Source organism: Enoplosus armatus, chromosome 13, assembly GCF_043641665.1.
Source record: "Enoplosus armatus isolate fEnoArm2 chromosome 13, fEnoArm2.hap1, whole genome shotgun sequence".
Taxonomy (NCBI): Eukaryota; Metazoa; Chordata; class Actinopteri; order Centrarchiformes; family Enoplosidae; genus Enoplosus; species Enoplosus armatus.
Genome location: NC_092192.1, coordinates 21,794,926 through 21,811,942, shown reverse-complemented (window position 1 = coordinate 21,811,942; position 17,017 = coordinate 21,794,926). Strand labels below are relative to the sequence as shown.

The 17,017-nt window shown below is 47.8% G+C and overlaps 1 protein-coding gene across 1 annotated transcript; it reads left to right on the top strand.

Annotated features, from left to right (window-relative positions):
- Positions 1-849: 849 nt before the first annotated feature.
- LOC139295667 (RNA-binding protein Nova-1-like) lies at positions 850-16,235 on the top strand. Its single transcript, XM_070917899.1, has 4 exons — positions 850-1,024; positions 8,213-8,356; positions 14,674-14,840; positions 15,216-16,235. Exons 1-4 carry the CDS (start codon positions 850-852, stop codon positions 16,233-16,235), a joined length of 1,506 nt encoding a protein of 501 aa, XP_070774000.1.
- Positions 16,236-17,017: the final 782 nt, after the last annotated feature.

The window sequence follows — 17,017 nt, the reverse complement described above, 5'->3', positions numbered from 1 at the left end:
CTCTCTCTCTCAGTATTACATAATCTCAAAAGGTGAGGTGTCCTATAAAGAACTACAAAAGCAGTTTAGGTGTGACTGAGACTGCAAAAGGAGGTCCCAACAATCCAGGGAAGGCGGGATGAATCGCTTCACACCAGGTGGGTCTTTGCTTCGCCGGCCGGTCAGTGGCACTGTGGTCCTCTCTGGAGCTCTCAAACTCTAGTTCCCCCCCCTTCTCGCACTACAAAGGCAGCAACAGCAGCAACAACAACAACAACAACAACAACAACAGCAGCTGCACTTGTCGCGCGGAGGACTCCACGCGGAGAAGCATGACGGAGAAGACGACTTAAGCGAGCCGTCCCCCCCCCCTCCCTCCCTCCTCCCCGTGAAGCTGTGGCACTTGTGTTAATAATGGCCGGTCGGCGTTATTTTCAGGCGCGGGGCTGTTCCTGCGCGTCAACAATGAAGCGGAGCGTGCTGCCGGAGCGGCGGGGAGCGCGTTAAACGGGCGCATTTCGCCCAATGGGCTTTTTATATTTAGCTCTGTGAGGGACGCGGCAGAGCAGCGGAAAGAGGAGCCCCCCCCCCCCCCCCATCCCCCGATCCCGGTGCTGTCTGACATTTTGATCCCTTTGAGACCGCTCCGAGCCCCTGAAAACTTGCCGTTCACATCGCGGTGCGCGTACGTCGGTCTATGTGGTGGTGAGGGCGCCGTGTGTGAGTGTGTGTCTCTGTGTGTGTGTGTGTGTGAGAGAGAGAGAGAGAGAGAGAGACCGAGACCGAGAGAGAGAGAGAGAGAGAGGGAAAGAGAGAGATAGAGGGGGAATAGCGCAAATATATCTACATCTCCAGGGGGGGGGAAAAAAGATGATGATGGCCGGTGGTGGCGGAGCAGCCGTGGACCATAACGGGATATACTCCAATCCGAACCTCCACAGCCTGCAGCAGCCCCTCATGGAGGCTGACAACCCGGACTCCCGCAAACGACCGCTGGAAACTCCGGCGGAGGAGGCCGGCTGTACCAAGCGCACCAACACTGGAGGTAAGAGAGACACACACACCACCACCACCACCACCACCTACTCCACCACCACCACCAGCAGCAGCAGCAGAAGCAGCCCCTCCACATGAAGTCAGATCTGTTGCTGCAGAAGCCTTTGCATGCACTGGTGGAAGACACGCTGCCTCGCCTGCATGCAGGGAAGCAGATTTGGGCTGCACAGCATGGCTGTAACACGCAGCACCTGTGCAGTTGGCACTTTGAAACACTGACTGTGTTCCTGGCTGTTACTTCACACGCTGCGTGTCCCAGCAGGGGAGAAGCCTGACTGACTGACTGACTGACTGAGCTCAGGTCAGTTTTGAATCCCCATCCACATCTGGAGCCATGCTGTGAAGAAGTGATGATTTGCAGAGACAGGGAACCATTCACAGTTGACCCCCCACACCCCCCTCCCCCCAAGGGTTAGTTCAGTGTTGATCTGTGAACACTGACAAGAAATGCACAAACAACAGAGCTCTTGTGCTCACTTGAGATGATGGACCCCGTAGATTTGGTGGCAGCGGTCTGGGAGGGTTCAGTGGGGTGTTCCTTCTGCTTGTTGTCAAACGAACACCGTCAGAAGTCATGTGAGCTAGTCAGGGGGAAAAAAACCCAACCATCAGACAACCCTGTTTAACTAGCAGGACACACGCTCATCACCTCTTGCAGCCTCGCTTCCTATCAAAGTCAAGTTATTTATAGGTTGCCTGGGTTAAGCCACATCTCAGCATCTGTTTGGTAGTTTTTTGTTGGCCTGCCATGATGTTTGCTGTACCAGCTTTTAGGCTGTCGGGACTGTTTTGGGAAAAGGTGATTGGTTCCATCAATCCCCCCCCCTGCCAGAGAATCTACACTCACACATTTAGATTTACGGACAATAACTAAATAAAGATTGGTGATGTTCCAAACACATCAGGGAGTAGGGAGAATGTTGAGAACTACTTGGTGAGGTGGTGGGGAGGTGGGGGGGGGAGAGAGGACAGAAACACCGCAGCACCATTTTAGCAAAACTGATCCCGGCTTCTTTTTTTTTTTCTGGAGGAGAAATAGTGGCGGCCTACACAGAATCAACAAGGAGGTGCGTGCACACTTGCCTTCCTGCTCGTCAGTAAGATGTCGGAGTGCAGCAGCGAGGATGACGGCTGATTCGGCGTGCCAAGCCGCTCTACGTCTTATTTGGGCTCGTGATTGTTGTGGTCTGCAGCTCGCGGGGACCACTTATTCAAGAACACAGTGTTAATTAGGCGTCCGTGGAGAGCAGGCAGTTTCTTCACCATATGTTACAGAAATTTCCTTTGTCTGCCGTCAGTGTCTGAGACACCTCGCCGTTCGACGATGGCAGCGTCGGATCCTATTCCTGACAGCATGAGTGCGTCTTCGCTGCACCTCGCCGCGCCTCCAGAAATGTAATTTCAGCAAGGAACATCAGGACCCTTGTGCCGCCAGACAGTATTCTAGTGCAGATTCAGGCCCCATATGTCCCCCCCATTAGCACCCCTGAAACCACCGTAGAACAGAGGAGTCGCATTGGCGTTCCCATCCACCATCCAGGTGATATGAGCGGCCAGACAGAGTGTGAGATTGCGTTTGGGAAATCTTAATGTGTACTAAAAATACATAATTCAATTTTTTTTTACAGTGGTCACATTTCTGTGATGGTATTACACGCCGTTTTTACCAGCCGGACTCCATGTTCTTTTAAAGGCGTCTCTGTATCACAGCCCCCGCTATACTGCCAGAATCTGGAGCTGCGCAATTAATCGTGCCCGGGTGATGGTCTAACTCTGAAGAGGACGCTTTGTTTTCTCAGAGGCGAAGGTGTTCCAGACGGCCTCCTAAACTAAGATCTCATCTGTTGTAGTACACCCCACCTCCTTATCAAGGAAGACCTGTGAGGGAATCCCATTCCTAAGCATTAATGTCTTCGACTCATGCAATTCATATTGCACTTTATAATGAAGTACTTGTATGCGATGTACTCTCCCCACCACCAACGGCCTATGATGAACATTTTAAAGCCAGTGTCACGATTCACGATTGCGCCATGAACATATACAAGAATAACTACTTTTGTGAGGCCCTTTTTAAGAGCAGATTTATGGCTTCCTTCCAACATACATCTTCCTAATTTGCAACGGGACTTTGGGTTTGTGCTTAGTCTTTTAATGCTGACCTGGAAGTGTCAAAAATGAATAAAACGGCTTCCTTTATAAAATCTCAGTGCGGTGATGGCAATACCATGCGAAATGGTAACTGGGGCTGAAACCGAAACCACTATAAATGCGTTTGAGGGGTTTTATTCTAAGTTAAATTACGTTCATGTGGTACAAGTTAGCTTAGCGTTGTTCTCTAAGGTGTTAGCATATGCAGTAGCTCGCCAACATTTGATTTACAGAGGTGAGATGGCAGCCAATCTTATCTCATTTGAACGACAACAAAAAAAAAGTGCAGATCTTTGAGGCTAATTTGGACTGCGGTGCTACAGGCTGAGCTCAGAGGAACAGAACCCCCCCCCCCCCCACCCCCCTCTCGTACATGTTCACATGAAATGCACATTTAGACCATTTGTGACTCCTACACAAACCAGATGTTTCATAAATATCTTGTCACCCTTTGCTCCGTGCATTGTGCTTTAGCATCACCTCCCATTTCATGTGATCTCCATGCAATATTTGTAGTGTTGCACATCCACAGCCTGTCTGGCACAGACAGCCTGATAATCCTCAGCCATCCCCGTAATCACCAACCCCTCGACTACGTCTGATATTGATCACGTTATTCCTACCGAACTGATCATTAACATGACTGGCAGTTACAACAAAGGGAAGAAAGCCCGTGCTCTTTCAAAGCTGAGCCCCTCGTTGTGCATTAAGAGCTGTGGACAGTGAATGAGGGATATTACTCCTCTTTTATCAGCGTTGCCCTTCTCTCCTCAAACTGAACGTCTTTCATTCATTTCTCTGTCTAATTACCCATACTCTGAGCCCATGTTGCTGGCAAGCATGTGCCTTCCAAAAGGTTGTGTGGCTGAGGGATTAGGTATGATCTCGTAATGTTGCTAATGGAAAGGTTGGCACAGGAATGTGAGCTGTATTTTTATTTATTTATTTATTTTCTGTGGTGGGAAGGACACAGGTGCCCTTGCAGAGCGATGTGACGTGAGCGGACTGTGAATTTGCCAGGTGGCAGCGAAAGAGAGAATGAGAGAGAGAGCGATAGAAATGAAGACAGAGCAAAGCGGAGAGAAAAGGAGAGATAGATAGACTGTGAGAGGGAGTGGAGTCCACAGGGAGGCTGTGTCTATATACTAGAGCATCTCTCAGTGAATGAGACTGGTAGAATTTTCTGGAAGGCATTCGCTCCAAAACCAAATGGGCCGCGATTTTAAGGTTTGATTTGTGGATGAAACTAATCATCAGCCAGGGGGACAAAAAAAAAAGGAGTTTCTTTTTTTACAGGTTCCCTGGAAAGCTCTATAGATGAAGCTGGACTACCCCCCCCCCCCTCCACCACCACCCCTCCCGTGTGCGCACACAGACACACATGCACGTCGCGGTTTTTACACACATTCAGACACTTAAGATACCTCTCGGTGTAAGATTTATAGGCGTAGTGATTGGCTTCATCACCCCCCTCCACCATTCTGCGGCACTGCCATTTGCAATGGTTGATGAGCCCCTCCGCCCTCTCAAACATGGCCGTCTAAGGGATTGGGGGTGGGGGAAACGAGGAACGGAGGGTGGGTGGCGTAAGGCACGCTGTCTCAGATCACTCCTCCTCCACCTCCTTCATCATCTGCTTATGTTATCCATACACCTCTTCAGCCACTGCTGAAGGTCACTCTACATGCTTCCCCATTCACCGCTGAAGCCCCGCACCCCCAGCCACTTCACCTTTGTCAATTTCCACTAAAAAAAGTGAGTGAATGGACTGCCATACTTTATAGTGCTGCGTCAAAAGAGGCGGAGTAGGAGAGAAAATTCAATTTTTTGGGACCGGCATCGGGGGGTGGGGACATGACGTGCTGGAGGGAGGAGGCTACCCATTGGCCGAGCAAGGTGTCAGTCCTGCGCGCTGCTGCAGACGGACAGGCCACTCGATGAATATGGATGAGAGCAGTGAAAAGGGTGATGCGGCAGGGAAGACCCCCCCCCCTTCAAACCGATGCAGGCTTGAACAATGCGTGCCGTCTTTCACTGAAAACACTGAGAGCCTGCATTAGCATTTTCTCAGACAATTGAGGCTCTGGCCAGCTGCAGGCATGGCTCGGATGCTGCGGTGAAATCTCTTTTTCTGCACCCACTGATGAATTAGACCGCGGTGAAAAAGTCGACTGGCCGCATTCCTCAACACTACCATTGCACCTATGCCTAGGCTAATGTTAAGATCCCCTTTAGAGATTGTGCCCCGGCATTGATGGCGATCTGACAGAGGACTTGAGAAGCAGCAGATCTCAGAATGGGTAAGCCTCAAACTCTTTTTGTCATGACTTGTTGAATTTATCCATCATGCTAGACTACGTGCGATTTCACACACCTAAAGCTCATTTGTCCGTTATTGCTCATTTTTCGTTCCATCGTCCTTGCTGCCTGCCAGCAGCAGGTTAGTCCATTGAAATGCAGAATGGGTACTTGGAGGGGTAGTGAGAAGGAGGGAGGACGGTCACAAGGCATTTCCTCCTGACCCACCCCCCTTGAGTGACTTAACTAAACACATTTGGCTCAGCGTCCATGTCTCTGCTCCAAGCCATCCTTCCAGTAATGGAAGCAGGGGTTTGAACTAACACCCCACTGGCTCAGCTTCCCAATGTGCCCCACTGCTCCCGTTCCCTGGCGGATTGCAGCAACAGATTGCCATGTTTACTCTACCACATGACGCCATTAAAACCTGTTACTGTGATCTCAGACACTAGGACAGAATTAATTATTGACTAATGACAGCAAACGTGGCTGTTAGGGCGATGGAGGGAATCTTAGTGGCTTCCTCCCCTGCTGGGTTTACTCTGGATGAAGATGAGCAGAAAGTTACGCAGTGGGGTTTTTTTGGCTTGTCTGTCAACAACAGGTCTTTGGATGTTTGGATTCTGTCACCAGCATCCTTCAAATTCAATTCTTTGTGTGGCTACGGTATCAGATATCTATGGTCTGGGGTCTATATATGGTGGGAATGGGGGCTCAGAAGCTTTTACGGCGACCGTGTCAGACATGCATGATCTTTATTTTTTCACCAAGGTCATTTTATTGTTATTCATTGTGAGAAAAGCGGAGAGCCGGCTGTAATATAGCACGGAAATCTAAAGATCGGACAATGGCCAGAGGTGAACGTACAACATTTCTTTCCTGTTTCTTTCTTTTTTTTTTTTTTTTGTAGGATGTTCTCAGAAAAATGACACATTGACCCGCACCTGACATATTTACCAGCTTTTCATGCTGGTGTGTGTAGTGGGAACATACAACAGGGTGAATGTTCATTTCGTGTCTGTGCATTCAGGTGAATGTGGGCATAGTATGTTCCGGGGGTTTGGGATTGTCTCCACAACCGTGGCTAATTAATCCAAATCCAAAGTGAATTCCATTAACAATTATGTCATTGTCTGTAATGTTTGTCAGAGCCATTGGTTATGGGTGATGTGCACGAAAACAAGCCGGGGTCTGAATGGAGCATGAGGGGCATATTAATGCAATAAGTAGAGGGGGGCTAACATGTAGGCTGTGAAATTCCTTAATGTCACAGTGCCATGTTCATTCACATCTGAATCTAATGAGTGCATTACTGAGGCAACAGGTTGGTCTCAGTGCAGGGCGGTCCACCTCCATCCATCCATCCGTCCGTCTTTCCTCCCCACCGTGCGCCGGTCAAGCAAGCCCCCCCCCCCACGTTCGATACCCTCCACAAAACATAGCCTGCAGTGACACGGGGACAGGCTTTGGCATCCGCGATCAAAAAAGACCTGTGCCACACTACAGTCGGTGAAAACAAAACAAAAAAAAAAAAACCTGGATGAGAAATCTCGTCCTGCAAAGATGGACAGTGCCTTTTTACATCTCTGCCCGCTCGAGAGACGTCACCCCTGAGGCAGCTGAAAAGGATCGAACATGACGTCATTGCATCGAAATCAGCATGCGGAGGGGATTATTTGTACCAGTGCTCGGAACGCACCTGTACCAAGTGTTTACCATGATGTCATCGATATGATATTTGGAATCCAGTGGGGAATTACAGCCGCACCGCATCTATAAATATAATATTTTTGATGTACTGCTGGCAGGTTCTTTAATTGTATTCGGGCCCAAGCTCAATATGTGGTTGATTGCTTTTTACTAGATTAGCGCACTCAATGTGAGCAGGCTTTTCTTGGACAGTCACTTTGCCCACTCTTGGTGCTGATTAATTCTTAATTAGCATCGTAGGAAAAAGGAACTTTCCCAATTGAGAGTGGAGAAACGTGTTGGGCTGCAAATTCCTCCACCTGACGTGCCGTCAGTCACCGACTGCTGCAAGCCACTGTAAGCCACGGAAGCCCCTTCCAAAATGGAGGAGATTTAGACCATCTTGGCACTATAGCCTCCGAACAAATCTGTGGGATTGGTTCCCATATGTTCTTCTCACGTCTTGTTAATTAAGAAGGATCACTCTGTATTGGCTTTCACCAACTGCATGGATGATGTGTGTTTGCATTTAGTCCTCTGTGCGTAACTTTCGTTCTCGGGAAAACACAGGCCCAACTCTTTATTCTACTTTTCCTTTTATTGGTGCATGGAGACTGATTAGCAACGCCGGACCTGGCTTTGTATTTAGTCAGAGGCTAAAACTCCTTGAAAACAGTTAAAATTAGACCTCTGCAAACTGGAAAGGAGGTCATCATTTTACTCCACGAGAAATCTGGGACAGGACACAGAACATGTCACCAATCTGTGATAAAATGTGAATGCACCGAGAGCTACAAGGAACTCAAAAGGCAGAGTCTCTTTCCAGATGCCCCCCCTTTGCCAGAGGAATACAGACATAATTACAACAACGCAATATGTTATTGGCTTTCCCCATGTATGTCAGAGCTATGTATTCCCACAGTGAGTTTCTGCTTATTCTAGGGGTATTGGGGTTCGGGCACCAGTATGGCGTATGTGATGATGTGCAGAGCTACTTTACCAGATTGACCCTTTCCCACTTTATGTGTCTCTCCCCCAGAGGAGGGTGAGTACTTCCTGAAGGTGCTGATCCCCAGCTATGCAGCCGGCTCTATAATTGGCAAGGGCGGCCAGACCATCGTACAACTGCAGAAAGAGACGGGTGCCACCATTAAGCTGTCCAAATCCAAAGACTTCTACCCAGGTAAGAATGGACACTCTGTAATTAAAATGAGCATAAAGGCTTATATGTATGAGAGGAGTCGCCTGACTCATTACCCAGCTGAAGGGGTGATGCTTTGGTTTAAGAGAGCATTTGATATGTCCCCTTCATTTGGCTCCCCATGAATAATTGCAGTCCATTTTAATCACACACCAATCGTAAACACTTTGAACTTGATTATCCATATGTCCTTGAGGGACCGAACATGCTTGTAGATGTTATAGGCGCCAGGCGCTGCATTCAAGTCTGCAGGCGATTTCGGCTTCAATTAAGTCCAGCAGGTTGCACCCTTGATTGCAGGGTTTTCTTTTTTTTTTTTTTTTTTTATTCTCGGGTTTCATCGCAAGAACTGTGTTACGTTTCTTGGACACGTTTGCATGGGGCTGCCATTTTATTCAAAACAAAATGAGCAGAAATGGTGTGACGCAGAGGCCACGAAGCATTGATTGTGCTGGAGAGGCTCACTCAAAAAAAAAAAAAAAAAAAACGGCAACAGGAGGAGGTAGCTCGTGCAGCTCGGTGACCCCTATCACACGGAGGGCAAAGCCGAACCATCTTATCCTCCAAACACCAACGCCCGAGTCGTAGAGGAGTCTGGGTGTTTGTCCTTCATGCCTCAGAGGAGGCTTCAACCTGCTGAAAAATAACAGGTGCTGAGCGTCTCGCTGCTTATTAGCTCCAGATGTTTTCTGTGATAACTGATGCAAGCAAATAATCCCCGTGTAGTGGTATACTTTTTTTTTTTACTGTGTTTCTATTTATTACATATAATTACCTCTAGATAGGAAACTGGCAGCAGTGCACATGACCTATGAAATATGAGTAGCACAAAATATATATGCGAGAAATACTAGCGTCGATAGGGTTCACCGTCCGTTCTCTGGTTGCCTGAAGCGGCTCCCGGCAAAGACAGGGAGGGATCGTCCTTAGAAAGAGCCCTTCGATTATTTAGAGCTCAAAACATTACACCACCGACGGGAGAAACGCACAACATGGTTTGAATTTGACCTGTTCTGTCGGGAGCTCCATGTGATATATTGGACTGACTGAACCGTGGCAAGGAATTACTGAGCACTGGGGGGGGGGGGGGGGGGGGGGGGGGGGGGGGGGAAAGAAAGATGTGCTAGCAAATACTTCTCCTGCGCTTTTCCTTCCACCGTGTTTCTGGTAGCCATGACATCTGAGGACAGAGGGCGTTGTATGCTGTACAGATAGTAAGCCCCCTGAGGCAAATTTGTGATTTGGTGTATCGGGCTATGTGTAAATAAAAACTGACTTGACTTGACGAAAGGACACGTGTTCAGAGGGCACGGCTTGAAATTCTCCACGCGCACACGAGGCCGACATATGTTTAAGGGAATGAATTATGGCTGCTTCATTGGAACAGGACCAACTGAGAGATGTGTATCCTTATTCCTCTCTTTGGATTGTGGATGTGTTCATAGGCCACCACCTGCTCTGCCCATCCCCCCCTACTCATTATCGTGATGAGTGAGAAGAGGAGTTCAGGGAGAGGGTGCTGGCAAGGATTTGATTGGGCGGTTGTTCTGGCCCACACAAGTAAAATGAAACGACTGCTACTGTACACTGCACAATAGCTGAGAGTGCCGCTTTCCGAGAAGTCAGTGGAGGCTAAACCTTTAAAAAGACTCCAGCTGGATTAAGTATGGGCAACTCGGAGAAGTTTGTAACAGCAACATATAGACGTTGGTCCTGAATTTTAGAGGCAAGCAATTTGGCGCGTCAAACTTGTCGGCTTCATCTGCTTTACCTTCCTCCGCGGTTGAATCAGCTGCTCACTTTGGGCTAATGTAGCATGCTAATGCCGGTGCTAACAGTTCACGCCCTCATCTCTCATCCTGCGGCAGCCTGAGCACACTCCAACCACAGCACAATCGCACACTAGAGAAATCAAGGGACAACAAGCAATGCAGCCATTTTCCTCTGCAATCCTCCCTGCGATGGCTCAGTCTGAGACTCCCACCCACCTCACGTCTCCCATCCGTCAGTGTAAGACATGAGACCATGAATTCAAAGGTCTTGATGGGGGACTGTGCGACTGGGCCCTGCTGTGGCGGACTCAGATGGATGAGCGGAGATAGTGAAGGGTGTGGATGATGCATGATTGTATGCGAGCGAGGGGACAGGGGGGCAGGCCCAGAAATAGCCTGTTTCAATCTCTCTCTGTGGACATGACCCCTCTCCCAGCTGTACTCAAGCTGCTCCGACACACGCCAAGTTTCCTCTTTCCTCCTCCCCACTCGCTGTTTCTCTCAGATTTGGTTCCTGGTAGTTGGGGGAGTTCAGGCCAGATACAATGACATCATACTTCTTCTTAAAATGTTGTTAGCATGCTTTGCCTCCCAACACATGGGCAGTGACTGTTTTTGTTTTGATTATTTGGCTTGGACCCGTCTGAACTGTTGCATGGCTGGAATTACCCGAGACCCCCATAAATGCAGCACGCTGTGCACTCACCCACTCGCACTGTACATTCAGCACACACACACACACACACACACACACACACACACCTCCTCACACCTACTTACGCACATCCGCATATTAAAGCAGCTGCAGAGAGAGCCGTGGGAGTTCACGATTTGAACATAAACTTAGAAACAAAACTTCAAACCCTTTGCTTTGTGCAGCTGGCCTCCGGCCAAGTACATGTATTGAGTTACTTTGTACAGCACGAACACACGAAGCTGTTGTGATGTCATAGAAACACTGGGTGTGTTTTCCATTATCTGATCATTAAAATATCAATCACAATGTGTGACCTCATACTGGAAAAACACCGCTATTCCACGGAGTATAAGGTGAGGTATTTCCTTTGAAAAAAAAAAAAAAAAAAAGGAGCAGACAAAGAAAGTACAGCAAAGGCACGCTTTGTTGTGTTTCAGCCGTATCTCTGTGTGCAGCACGTACTCCCTAATGCTCCCTGTAGGAGCGTATCACTTCTGTCTGGGATGACATCATGGGCAGGGATTTCAAACTAAGGCAAAGATTGTTCTGCTTTATGGTGCTAATGTAGCAAGCCCCTCTGTTTGCCCGATCTGCAAGCGCAACATTGGATGTGTCACTGCAACCAAACAGCTGCTGCAATATTTTTAAATGCTTTTTGTGATTGCTAAAGGTCAGTCGATTAAAGGGGCACTCCACCAATTTTTACACTTGGAGGTCGGTTTACTCGTTAACAAGGAATAGTAGATGATGTAATCGGGGTTATCCGAAAGCCTGCATCACAAACCGGGGGGGGGGGGGGGGCATTTGTGGCCATTTAGGTGTCAGGGAGGGTTTCAGGGAGATACTACTGAGTTGCATTTTATACTATTGCTGTCTTTAAGTCGTAACCCAGTAGACTGCACTTTGTGTCAGCGCTCCTTCTCATAGTGAAACCCCTGGTGTATTTTAATGCGACACAGACATCAGATCCGACATTACTGCATTTCCTAAATGACGCTGTTGCTCCGAAAGGTACCACAGTGTCCTGTTTCTGCCTACATTTACTGCTTAGCGGTAACGAGCATAACTTGTCTGTCTTACAGTGTATTAGGACCAGGTACAGTCTGTAATTGATGTAATGGCTTATTCATCTGGACTAAATGCCAGAACATGTCTATGATAAGCGTGGTGTGTTTACCGTCTTTTTTTTTTTTTTTTTTTTAAATAACAACGGCGATTGCTGGGAAACTCTGGTCAGGGTGTGATGTAACGTGAAAGTTGTCCAGGAGACTGTTTCTGATTTAGTGGATATAAATGGCCTGCCACAATAGCTCCCCGCATTTAAAATCAGTGTTTACGTTTTAGAAAAGCATGCCATATGGCAACAATGTGACACGATGCGAATATATTCAGCACTGGGATTTCCAACAAAAGCATTCCAGCTCAATTTGTAGTGTGAATGATTACTTTAAAAATCTGCTGATGTGATGACAGTAATTATGGGTGATACTTTATGTGTGGCATGCTAACAAACTGAATAAATCAGACAAAGGATTTGGACAAGCTAAGGCGGCAGAGTCCCGTCACAGGAAGGCTCAGGCAACAAGGCAGAAGTAGTGAAACTTTTTCTCACTTCAGGATCAAGATAGAAGACCTGAGAGTCGTTGCTCTCACGGGGGAAAGCTGAAGGCTGAGATGTGTGCTCTCGGGGGCACTGACACATTTCTCTCCCCTCCTGCCAACAAGAGGACGAGCTAACTCTTATTGCAACTCAAAGCCCAGAGCTGTTATTATGAAATTCGTCACCCTCGAAAAAGAAGACAGAAGGCAAAAAGCTGATGCAAGCAATTCAGGAAGTGAAAAGTGCAACATTCAGACAGTTTCACGTCCTCTACACGGCGTCTCGTCTGAGGCGAAAGTTGTGGTCATATGTGATGGTTTAGGGTAAACTGACCTGGAACCAGCAGCACTGTGACTCTTCGAAGACCTTGTTTAACTAGAGGTTGCAGTGCCAAGCGAAGAAAAAGGCAAGGATTACTCAAGGCACGTGTTGCGTCACTCAAGATGGCCTAGTTTGTAATTTGTGGCGTCGGGGGTAGGGCAAGCAAAGAGATTGCTCCGTCAAAGTAAATTCCAATGAGTCAGATTAAGGTGAAATCACTGTCTGCAAGCCCCAGTTTTTTATGTTTACCTCCAGTGAAATTAGATTTTGCACACATATTAGTTCCCATCTCCTGATATTTCATTTTCGCATATATAAGAGCATTTCATACACAAGAATTAATATCCTTTCATCATTTCCTCTGGCATGCTCACCATTAATAGCAAGAATGGGAAATAGCAGGGAATATGCTTAGTAGTAGTAATAACTACTGTTTATCTTGCCTGATTCATTTCCAAACAACTGACCCTCGCCTAGAATGCCTCTTGCATGCGACACATCTATTGGATTGCATCTGTTATCACTTTGAAATGTTAGTAATGATGTTCTGCGATGAATGCATGTGCCGGCATAAAAATCTACAACAGGACAAGCGCCTGTACTCGCAGGCTTTCAGCCTGTCACTTTGTCACCTCGAGAGTGACAGGCAGGTGCAGCACAATTACACCAAAGTGGCCCCAACTGTGCTTCTGTCCGAAGCCCCCAGAGATTTCATTTATAGTAGGATCAGTAGGATTTGTGTTTTGGTCACTTTTAGTAAAAAATAAGGTGACATTTAGAAATAGGGTAAAATGCGCTGGAGCTGTCTCTCCAAAAGTTTTATTTAATGCTCTTCGTGCATTATGTAGTTCTGTATGTCTGTTATCAAGAACTTAAGGAGGAAACTAAGGAAGTAAGGTCAGTTGCAGGTCAGGTGCCCTTTGCCCCATTTTTCCCAATTAGAGTCTCCTACTGTTTTCCCTGATATGCTTGAACTGAACCTATTGACTGTTTAAATCCATTATTAGAAAGGTCTGTGGTATAAAGCCAATCAGGTCTGACTTCGACTGATTTGCCTGGATTTATTGCAGCGTTTCCTGACCTCTGATAAATGGCTCGGCGGACAGATGCAGATGTGGGTCACCCAATCTTAAGTAATTTGAGATTCAGTTGAATTAGAGATGGAGATACCAGCGATGAATTAGAGCAGCGCTTCTCAGGCACAAGATCACCTTATGAGCTGGTATTTCCCATTTTACAAATGTAACTCAATCAGTGTGTGTGTGTGTGTGTGTGTGTGTGTGTGTGTGTGTGTGTGTGTGTGTGTGTGTGTGGGGGGGGCATTTCATATTCTCTTCAGCTAAAGAACAGTCAAATGCTAAAGAGAGCAAGCAGGAAGGTTGATTACAAAAGGGAGAGTGTTTTAAAAATCGTGCAAGCAAGTATAAAGGACTTGCTGTTGCATCACCTGTTTCCACGGCTCGGCCCCTTTACCATGGCAACGGAATGCCGGTTGGGCCGTCAATGTGGGTGTAGAAAGAAGCCTAGAGGAGGAACAAGTGTGTGCTTGGTCTATTAGAGCTGCAAGGCAAGGACAGGCTCAGTATTACAGCACTGAAAGAGTTACATCATTGAAGAGGAATCCTCCCCCCCCCCCCCCCCCCCCCCGCCCCCCCCTGTGGCTCGGTTCTTTCTTTCAGCTGTTTCTCTGTTGATTGTGTAAATGGAGCAAGCGAGGAATAGCTTAGTAATTGGGTCTCTTTGTGAAATGTCAAGGAATATTTTTCATTGCCAAGACGTCTTAATATAAATGTAGATTTTTAGCCCAGCCACTAGCAAATCCCTCAAATCTGCTCGCCAAGTACCCACTCAGAGCACATTACAGTAGCTGATCACTCGTGTTTGTCCTCTTCCTCCTCTCTCATCACAGGAACAACAGAGCGCGTCTGTCTGATACAGGGTACAGTCGAAGCCCTCAATGGCGTCCACAACTTCATCGCGGAGAAAGTCCGCGAGATGCCCCAGAGCGCCCAGAAACCCGAACCAGTCAGCATACTGCAGCCACAGACCACTGTCAACCCCGACCGCGTCAAACAGGTGAGCTACTGTGCTGTCAATAATCAGTCATGAGGGTGTGTGGTCGCTATGTGGTAGGCACAGTTCACTTCCAGGACACCTTGTTTATTAGGCGCCAGTCTTGCTTGTTCTCTGGGCCATGACCCACAGTCTGGTAGGGTCAGGAAAATGTGAGGGTATGTGGTTATTTTTACCTACAGTCTTTCATAGCTAGACAGAGCCGTGTGGCAGCTGCAGCCTAAACCCCTGGGATTAACAAATCGCTGAGTAAAGCGGGGGCTGGTGTAGTACTCTGACTCAGTGAAAGATATCCCTCTTTCTGTCGACCATTTATTCCGCTAAATCTTTCTCTTGTTACCTTTTTATTGCTACTTCAATCTTTCTATTTCTCTACAGGCCAAATTGATCGTGCCCAATAGCACAGCGGGGCTGATCATTGGCAAGGGTGGAGCCACAGTGAAGGCAGTTATGGAGCAGTCAGGGGCTTGGGTGCAGCTCTCCCAGAAGCCAGAGGGCATCAACCTGCAGGAGCGAGTGGTAACCATCAGTGGGGAGCCTGAACAGAACCGAAAGGCTGTGGAGATCATAGTACAAAAGATCCAGGAGGACCCTCAGAGCAGCAGCTGCCTCAACATCAGCTACTCCAACGTCTCGGGCCCAGTGGCCAACTCCAACCCCACCGGCTCTCCCTACGCTAATACGGCCGAGGTGCTGCCCAATGCAGCCGCAGCAGCTGCCACTGCCTCCAGCCTTCTGGGCCAGGCCGGCTTGACAGGAATGGGCGCCTTCCCTGCAACCATGTCCAGCTTCTCTGGAAATGATCTGCTGGCCATCACCTCAGCCCTCAACACGCTGGCCAGCTACGGCTACAACACTAACACCCTGGGCCTGGGCCTCAACCCTGCAGCTGCTTCTGGGGTCCTCGCTGCAGTAGCAGCTAGTGCTAACCCGGCTGCTGCTGCTGCGGCTAACCTACTGGCCTCCTACGCTACTGATGCCTCCAGCAGTGCTGGCCACCCTGCTACAGGCCTCGGGGGGTTCTCCTTGGGTTCTCTAGCAGCTGCTACAGGGGCTTCCAATGGTTACCTAAATGCTTCATCCCCACTGATGGCCTCCTCCCTATTGGCAACAGAGAAGCTGGCTGATGGGGCCAAGGACGTGGTTGAAATAGCTGTTCCCGAGAATCTGGTTGGTGCCATTTTGGGGAAAGGAGGGAAAACGCTGGTAGAGTACCAGGAGCTAACAGGAGCCCGCATCCAGATCTCCAAAAAGGGAGAGTTCATTCCTGGTACTCGGAACCGTAAAGTTACCATAACAGGGTCGCCAGCCGCTACGCAAGCAGCGCAGTATCTGATCAGCCAGCGGATCACTTACGAGCAGGGCGTGCGCGCTACCAACCCACAAAAGGTGGGCTAAAAGGAAAAAGAAGAGGAAAGAAGGAAAGGATGAAGACAGAGATAGAAGGGAATTGAGAGGGTCACGATGAATAGAAAAAAGAAATGTCCAAATATCTGTTCAATATTTCAGTATCAAATGAGAGAATCACAAAGGAGGAGGTGGGGGAGACAACCAAGATAAGTGTGTGTGATATGTGAATGTGTTTTTAGGACTGACGTCCTGATGTTTTTTAAAAGTTTGTGTCGAGTCCTTTTGACGATGGTGATCAGAGTAAGCTGAACTGGTCCACTGCCAAGCTGCAGATTCAAGGGTGAGGCCGCAGGGTATCACCCTCCTCCAAAACCTCATAGCTGTTTTATTTTTCCTTTTTCTGTTTGGGTTTTGTTGGTTTTAATTTCAGTTGCAAACCTCAGCTCCCGGTGAGCTGAGGAGCGCGTCAGATGAAGTTCCAGCCCAGCTGATAGAGCTGTTTTACAAACCTTGCTCTTTGTGTACAATGCGGAAGGCATTGTGAACAGGGGAGAGGTTTTATGACAAGCACCTGAGGTCGCCTCAGTCTATGGGGAAGCAATCTGAGTATCATTTCTTTAAAGAAATCACATCTATGTTGACATATGTTGAATTCTGGCTCATATCATAATTGAAGTTTCTAAATTTGGGTATTTTATATTTCCATCCTTTATTTATTGACATGGTCTCATTCAAACACAAATAGATTATTTAAACCTGTGAATGCAGGTTGATCTGAATGTAAAAACAATATTAGCCTATCGCTATTTTTTATTTACAGGGATCAAATA